The sequence below is a fragment of the Apis dorsata genome, unplaced genomic scaffold (genome assembly GCF_000469605.1).
Source record: "Apis dorsata unplaced genomic scaffold, Apis dorsata 1.3 scaffold_407, whole genome shotgun sequence".
Taxonomy (NCBI): domain Eukaryota; kingdom Metazoa; phylum Arthropoda; class Insecta; order Hymenoptera; family Apidae; genus Apis; species Apis dorsata.
Window position 1 is genome coordinate 167,534 of NW_006263665.1, and position 8,800 is coordinate 176,333.

The following is an 8,800-nucleotide window of genomic DNA, read 5'->3' on the forward strand; positions in this document are numbered from 1 at the left end:
TTAAATAAAGACATCTTAAAATAATGTATAAAAAAAAATAAAAATAAGGATAAAAAATAGGAAACAAAAGAGATCGGTTATAACGATTATATATATGAACACGAAAATACATTATTATTGAAAAAGAAATCTTTTCAAAAATTAAAAAATTTATTTTAAAAAATCATAAAAGGATAGAAACGAACGGTAAAAGATAAAAGAAAAGAAAGAAAGAGTAGAAAGAAAAAGAATATATAAAAAATAAATACAGATTCTGAAGATCATTCGTATATATTCGTATACAACTACAGCACGCTGTAACGGGGCGAACGAGAAACGAGGAAAAAGAAAGAGGGGAAGAAACGAACTCTCACAACGAAGAGGGGAAAGCGAGGGGAGAGAAAATCAGTATGAGTGGGGAGGAATGAGGAGAACTGACGAATCGCGTGAAAGAAGAAGCATACAGCAGTAGGTGCACATCGGTGCACGTACAAGACGAAGTGACGGCACGCCGAAACTAAAACGCGGAGAGCGTTGAGGTACAAACATTTAATGTCGCATTTCCGTACTGTTTTTCTACAGTGAACATCTTGATTAGTGAGTGATTAAATTCAGCTCAGTGTTTTTCGAGTGTATAGTTTGTTGCGATACTAGAGAATGGCATCCGATGAGGAGGTAGATGAAAGCTACGCGGGTAAGTGCAAAAAGGGATACTCTCAATCATGAATGCTACCGGAAAGTTATATCCTCGAACACGCAGGACGCGCGCTTTTCGTACGATGGCTGCCATGTCAATTGATCCTTCTATGGTTTTCCACACGCTATCTTATTATTTTGCATTTCATTATAATTTCTTGTATGTTTTTATTTGATTCAATGGCAGGTTAATCGTCACAGAAAAAAATTATCAAATTCCTATTTGCTAAAATTTGTTTGTTTTTTCTCAAGAAAGAAAGAAGTAACCTTTGAATTGTCAAATAATTCTATGATCATTTAACGATACTTTATTTAGAAATTTAATGCTTCTTTTGCAATCACAATGCATTTAATCATCATGTAAATCCAAAACAAAATAATCAGGTATAGGTTATTGTTTACATTCAATAGTTATATAGAAATCACATGGCTTTTTGAATTTCTTTTATTTTTGTAGCTACAAAGTTTTCAGTACAAAATATCTAGTACAATTTTATTGAGATCTTTACAATAATTATATACATTCTAGATTGACATTACGACTTAATATATTAATTTCAACAATTGAATTTTTATTTAATATCGGATATTTTCAATTATTTTCAATACACTCTTTATATAATTCATATTTAATAATCTCTCAGTAAATTTTACTTTATAAAATTAACCCTATTTGATTTTCTTTATTTTCAATTCGAAACATTAAAAGGCTTGCGTTGTTTTATCGCATAAAGATGCACTATGATCTGCTTCAATCGCGAAAATAATAATAAAGTAATTTTATTTATTGTGTATATTTCGATTTTGATAATTTTTGTTTAAAATTTTATTTCTTTGTAAAGAAATTTTTTTTTAAAAAAAGATAGAAAATACCGATTATAATTTCTAGTAGAATTTTTAAATAATTTTGTAATATGTATAGTTTTCTAACCATCTGGTATATCTGTATATGTATCTATTATATACACATTATTAATCGCAATATATAAGCAACCGGTGCGAGTTTTTTGAAAACTTATGTTTCACTGGATTTATTAAAAATTTGAGACATAAATCATGACTATAGCTTCATTTTCAATTTTTTCTATATGATTAAAAATGAATTTAGAATTAAAAATATTATGAATATAAAATATAGACACATACATTTAATGTGGTGAGCCCTTTCAAAGAAAATGGCGGACGCACGACAAAGCATTCATCGAATGTGGATTAATCTAAAATAATTTATGAATTTTAATTGTTAACTTAAGCTTCATGTTCATTTTCAAATAATACTTATATTTGTACGCATATTTATTTTTTTATAGAAATATTATATTTGTATTGATTTTTGATCATTTTGATTGCATTAAAAAAATAAAAAAATCAGTTTATTATAAAACATTACTATCGATTTGGCAATTATCAGTCCGTCATCATTTCACAAGTCGGAACATTTCGTCCAATAACATTTGTTTGAATTGTTGCCCTCTCTTATATTTTCTTAAGCATTTTATGTTAAAATTTTAGCAATTAATAAATTTTCTTTCGAAATTTTTTTATTAACTAAAAATTTAAATTTATAATATATATATATTAAATTTATAGAATTTTAAAAAAAACGAATAATAAAATATTTATCTTTTTCATATTATCGTAATACTATGATAGAAAATTTTTCCAACAGTTTGACGTGAAATATTTATATACATATAATTATAAATTATATAAGATGCTATTGAATTTTTTTTTTAGAAAATAATATATTGTTAATTTGTAATAAATAATAATATTATTGGCAAATCATAAAATTTTTAAAAATTATTGATTCATATAATTAATTTTATTGAAAATATATATATATATATATACATATATATACATATATACATTGACTATTCTTAAGCCTATATTATAATGAAACAGATATTGATTTTATGTAAGTCAGAGATAGCCAATGAAAATTTAGCTTAATATCAATTATACATTAAATTACATTAAAAATTACATTAAAAAAATAAAAGTATTATAAAACATAAATAATGTACTTGCATGAAATATCATTTTTTATAATTATTGATAATTATATTTTATTTTTTATAAAAATATCTTTTTAATATATTGAACTTTTAGGAGAAGATGATTTAGATGAAACTGGAGGTCAAGTTTCAAATGTTAATCAACAAGTGGATGGTTCATCTGATGCAGAAGAATCTCAAAGACTAGTTAGTATCTGATATATAGATTGTTTTTTAAAAATGTTGTATTATTTAAAAAATATTTCTTTTTTATATAGGAAGAAGATGATGATTATGAACCAGAGGAAAGAAAAAAAAAGAAAGGGAAAAAACGAAAAGCACGTAGTGAAGATAAGAAGGGGAAGAAAAAAAAGAAAAAGAAAAAATCTGATTCTGGAGATGTAATTATTTTTATCTTATCTTCATAAATATGATTACTTTATTTATATAAATGTTTACATCATATTTAGGAAAGTGATTTTGGAGGTGGTGAAACTGGTGATATAGCTGGAGATGATAGTGACTATGCAGGAAATAGAAAAAGTAGAAAGTCTTCTTCCAGGAAATCATCTAGTCATAATGCATCAGCTCCACCTAGCCAAGAACCTACAACTGGAATGCCTACAATTGAAGAAGTCTGTAACACATTTGGATTGACAGATGTACAAATTGAATATACTGATGCAGACTTCCAGAATTTAACTACCTATAAATTATTTCAACAACATGTTAGACCACTTCTAGCAAAGGAGAATCCAAAAGTAAATCCATTTCTAACAAATCCAAATTATTATATTTTTTCCAACAATTTATTTGTCTTTAATAAGTTATTTATTTATTTATAATAAGTTATTTTATATAATAAGTTTATTATTTATTTTTAGGTTCCAATGTCAAAGCTTATGATGTTAGTAGCTGCTAAATGGCGTGATTTTTCTGAATTAAATCCTCATACTCAACCAGATACAGATGTATCATCAGCAAATGTAGATGAGGATAGTAGAAATGCAAGAGCAAATCGTAGTGGTGCAGTCCAGGAAGGTGAAGATGAAGAAGAAGATGATGAAGATAGCGATAGAAAACGAAAATCACGAGGATCTAGAGCAAAAAAAGGAAAAAAAGCTTCTAAAGTACCAACACTTAAAATCAAACTTGGAAAACGTAAACGGGGAAGTTCGGATGAAGAAGCAGAAGGTAGTGGTGTTGGTACTGACAGAGATTCAGACATGGAATTTGAGCAGATGTTAGCAGATGCAGAGGAACCTGTTGGTGCAGATGGGACAAATAAAGGAAATACAGAAGAAAGCGGAATTGAACCACCGGCAGAACCACCTGTTCGCAGGAAGGCAAAAACCAAAATCGGAAATAAAACTAAAAAGAAGAAGAAAACAAAAACTACATCAAAGTTTCCAGATGGAGAAGAAGGTCTTCAGGTATAATTAGACTCTCTTTGATTAATAATCATGTTTTTTGTGTTGAAATATATAAAATATTTTTTATATTTACATTTCTTTTATGTAGACTGATCATCAGGATTATTGCGAAGTATGTCAACAAGGTGGAGAAATTATTCTTTGTGACACATGTCCTAGAGCTTATCACTTGGTATGTTTAGAACCTGAATTAGAAGAAACCCCTGAAGGAAAATGGAGTTGTCCTCACTGTGAAGGAGAAGGTATTGCAGGTAGCTTCCCGTAACCCTAAACCTTCTATCCTTTCCCAACATGCTTATGTGTATTTGATTAATAAAACAAATTGTAATTTATATTATTAATTTTTTTTCAGGTGCAGCAGAAGATGATGATGAGCATATGGAATTTTGTAGAATATGTAAAGATGGTGGTGAATTACTATGTTGTGATAGCTGTACTAGTGCTTATCATACACATTGTTTGAATCCACCACTTTCAGAAATTCCTGATGGTGATTGGAAGTGTCCTAGATGTTCTTGTCCACCTATACGTGGAAAAGGTATTTTAAAAAAAAGTTATGTATTATATATATTTAATTAATATTTAATTTCTTATATAATAGTTGCAAAGATCTTAACATGGAGATGGAAGGATTGCCCAGAAACACCTTCTGAAGAACCTTCAACGAGTAAAGCTACTCCCAAACAACGTAGAATGCGCGAATTCTTTGTGAAATGGGCAGATATGTCCTATTGGCATTGTGATTGGATTACAGAATTACAGCTTGATGTTTTCCATCCTCTTATGTTTAGGTATGTATACAATAGATTTAATTTTTTTTATTGATAATTTTTTTTAATTTTATTATTGTTAGAAATTATTCACGAAAATATGATATGGATGAACCACCAAAATTGGAAGAACCATTGGATGAAAGCGATTCTCGTGTAAAACGATTGAAAGAACAGGACGGTGCTACTAATAGAGATGAATACAATTTAGAAGAACGATTTTATCGTTATGGAGTTCGTCCAGAATGGCTTGTAGTACATAGAGTAATCAATCATAGACTTTCGAGAGATGGTAGAGCAACATATCTTGTTAAATGGAGAGAATTAGGATATGATCAGGCAACGTGGGAAGACGAGCATGAAGATATTCCTGGATTAAAACAGGCTATTGAATATTATTTGGATCTCAGAGCAGCAAATTGTTGTGATGGTAGTTCTTCACGCAAGGGCAAGAAGGGTGAGAAGAGTCGGTTAATTCATTTTTTCTTTTTGTAATCAAATGTTATGAACTGTAAAATTATATTTTTTATTATATTCAGGTAAAGGCAAGAAATCGAAGACTCGTGAACTTATTGATGACGAAGAAAGAACGCCCAAAAGATACACTCCTCCACCTGATAAACCTACTACAGATCTCAAGAAAAAATATGAACGACAGCCAGAATATTTAGATCAGACTGGAATGCAATTACATCCTTATCAGCTAGAAGTATATACTTTATCACAATATTTATACCAATTATTTATTTTTTAATTTCATAATTTCATAGGGTTTAAATTGGTTAAGATATTCATGGGGCCAAGGCATAGACACTATTTTAGCAGACGAAATGGGTCTGGGAAAAACTATTCAAACTATTACATTTCTCTATTCTTTGTACAAAGAAGGACATTGTAAAGGACCATTTCTGGTATCTGTTCCCCTATCAACTATCATTAATTGGGAACGTGAATTTGAAACTTGGGCACCTGATTTTTATTGTGTTACTTATGTTGGTAAATATATGCAAATGAATTTAATTAATAATTAATAGTAATTTTATTAATGTTCTTATTGATTTAATAAAATTTTATAACATTTTATATTAATTTTAGGTGACAAAGATAGTCGTATTGTAATTCGAGAGAATGAATTGTCATTTGAAGAGGGTGCTGTTCGTGGAGGTCGAGCATCAAAGATTCGATCGAATCAAATTAAATTTAATGTACTCCTTACAAGTTATGAACTGATTTCAATTGATTCTGCATGTTTAGGATCAATAGATTGGGCCGTGTTAGTAGTAGACGAAGCGCATAGGCTCAAATCTAACCAATCAAAGTTTTTTAGATTATTAGCATCTTACAATATTGCATATAAATTATTATTAACTGGAACTCCTTTACAAAACAATCTGGAAGAATTGTTCCATCTATTGAATTTTCTATGTCGTGATAAATTTAATGATTTAGCTGCGTTTCAAAATGAATTCGCTGATATTTCGAAAGAAGAACAAGTAAAGAAATTACATGAATTACTTGGGCCACATATGTTAAGAAGATTAAAGGCTGATGTGCTAAAGGTATTTAGTATATTATTATAAAAATTTGATATATCATTTATACTAATTTCTTTTTTTATTTATAGAATATGCCAAGTAAATCGGAATTCATTGTCCGCGTCGAATTATCTCCTATGCAAAAGAAATATTATAAATATATATTAACAAGAAATTTCGAGGCATTAAATCCTAAAGGAGGAGGTCAACAAGTATCGTTATTGAATATTATGATGGATTTAAAAAAATGTTGCAATCATCCTTACTTATTCCCAGCTGCATCTCAAGAAGCACCAACCGCACCAAATGGAAGTTACGAAACATCTGCATTAATTAAAGCAGCAGGAAAACTTGTTCTATTGAGTAAAATGTTAAAGAAATTAAGAGATGACGGACATAGAGTATTAATCTTTTCTCAAATGACAAAAATGTTGGATATTCTCGAAGATTATTTAGAAGGAGAAGGTTATAAATATGAAAGAATAGATGGTAATATTACTGGCGCTCAACGACAAGAAGCTATCGATAGATTTAATGCACCTGGTATGTAAATAGTTTTATTATTTATTACAGAAAGAAAATTAATAACTTTATTTTTGATAGGTGCACAACAATTTGTGTTTCTTCTTTCTACTCGTGCCGGTGGTTTGGGTATAAACTTGGCTACCGCTGACACTGTAATTATTTATGATTCTGATTGGAATCCTCATAACGATATTCAAGCATTCAGTAGAGCTCATAGAATTGGCCAAGCTAACAAAGTCATGATCTATAGATTCGTAACTCGTAATTCTGTCGAGGAACGAGTTACACAAGTGGCAAAACGTAAAATGATGTTAACGCATTTAGTCGTAAGACCTGGCATGGGCGGAAAAGGTGCTAATTTCAGTAAACAAGAACTTGATGACATTTTACGATTTGGTAAATTTTATTATAATATTTAAATGTAATAAAAAAATAGAATTTGAATATGGAAATTTATAATAATTCTCTTTTATATTAGGTACTGAGGAATTGTTTAAAGAGGAAGAAGGTAAAGAAGATGAAGCTATTCATTATGATGATAAAGCTGTGGCTGAATTATTAGATAGAAGCAAGGAAGGTATTGAGCAAAAAGAAAATTGGGCTAATGAATATTTAAGTTCATTCAAAGTAGCATCATATGTAACAAAAGAAGGCGAAACAGAAGAAGAAGCTGATACTGAAATTATCAAACAGGAAGCTGAGAATACTGATCCAGCATATTGGATCAAATTATTAAGACATCATTACGAACAACAACAGGAAGATATAGCCAGAACACTTGGAAAAGGTTAATTATTATACAAATATATATTATCATATAAATTAATTATAATTTATATAATATAAATTATACATGATTACAATTAATAATATAATTAATAATAAATTAATTATAATTAATATATTTAATTATTTTTAGGTAAACGAATACGTAAACAAGTAAACTATAATGATGGAGGAGTAACTGGAGATCAAAGTACAAGGGACGATCAACCTTGGCAGGAAAATCTTTCCGATTATAATAGCGATTTCAGTGCTCCTAGTGATGATGATAAAGAAGATGACGATTTTGATGAAAAGGGTGATGGAGATTTATTATCTCGAAGAAGTAGAAGAAGATTAGAAAGGAGAGACGAAAAAGATCGACCTCTACCTCCATTACTTGCTAGAGTTAATGGAAATATTGAAGTATGCTCTTTTTTTTCTTTTTTTTTTTTCTTACATTTTTTTTTTATATTTAAAAATTAATATAGAAGAAATGTGATTGCTTAATTCAGGTATTGGGCTTCAATGCTAGGCAGAGAAAAGCATTTCTAAATGCGATTATGCGTTACGGTATGCCACCACAAGACGCATTTAATTCTCAGTGGTTAGTTATTCGTTCGAGATATAATCCAAAATCAGAAAATTTAAAGTACTGTTAAAGTATATTATCGCATTTTAGGTTGGTGCGAGATTTAAGAGGCAAATCGGAAAAAAATTTCAAAGCATATGTTTCTCTTTTTATGCGGCATCTCTGTGAACCTGGTGCAGATAATGCCGAAACGTTTGCAGACGGTGTGCCAAGAGAAGGTCTCAGTAGACAGCATGTTCTAACAAGAATTGGTGTAATGTCTTTGATAAGAAAAAAGGTAAAATTCTTTAGCAATTAATTTTTTATTTCTTTTTAATTATTTTTATTATTTAATAGGTACAAGAATTTGAACACATTAATGGATATTATTCAATGCCTGAAATGATACGAAAACCAGTAGAACCTGTAAAAGTAGATGGTAGTGGAGATGGAGCAACTGGAACTAGTAGTACTAGTGCAACACCAGCTACTTCTAATGCTGCTAGTCCAAGTCCTGCTGCGACTCCAA

At 29.4% G+C, this 8,800-nt stretch overlaps 1 protein-coding gene across 1 annotated transcript in view; it reads left to right on the forward strand.

The window, feature by feature from the left end:
* The first annotated feature begins 335 nt into the window (after positions 1-335).
* Positions 336-8,800, forward strand: part of LOC102676522 (chromodomain-helicase-DNA-binding protein Mi-2 homolog) — an 11,673-nt gene continuing 3,208 nt past the window's right edge. Inside the window, exons 1-19 of the mRNA XM_031512246.1 lie at positions 336-673; positions 2,791-2,882; positions 2,954-3,076; positions 3,146-3,436; positions 3,560-4,108; positions 4,197-4,359; positions 4,461-4,646; positions 4,710-4,899; positions 4,962-5,335; positions 5,418-5,587; positions 5,649-5,874; positions 5,974-6,437; positions 6,503-6,956; positions 7,017-7,334; positions 7,417-7,725; positions 7,858-8,126; positions 8,216-8,307; positions 8,383-8,569; positions 8,629-8,794. Coding sequence (XP_031368106.1) covers positions 637-673; positions 2,791-2,882; positions 2,954-3,076; positions 3,146-3,436; positions 3,560-4,108; positions 4,197-4,359; positions 4,461-4,646; positions 4,710-4,899; positions 4,962-5,335; positions 5,418-5,587; positions 5,649-5,874; positions 5,974-6,437; positions 6,503-6,956; positions 7,017-7,334; positions 7,417-7,725; positions 7,858-8,126; positions 8,216-8,307; positions 8,383-8,569; positions 8,629-8,794 — 4,660 coding nt within the window. The 5' untranslated portion in view covers positions 336-636. The remainder of the gene's footprint in view (positions 674-2,790; positions 2,883-2,953; positions 3,077-3,145; positions 3,437-3,559; positions 4,109-4,196; positions 4,360-4,460; positions 4,647-4,709; positions 4,900-4,961; positions 5,336-5,417; positions 5,588-5,648; positions 5,875-5,973; positions 6,438-6,502; positions 6,957-7,016; positions 7,335-7,416; positions 7,726-7,857; positions 8,127-8,215; positions 8,308-8,382; positions 8,570-8,628; positions 8,795-8,800) is intronic.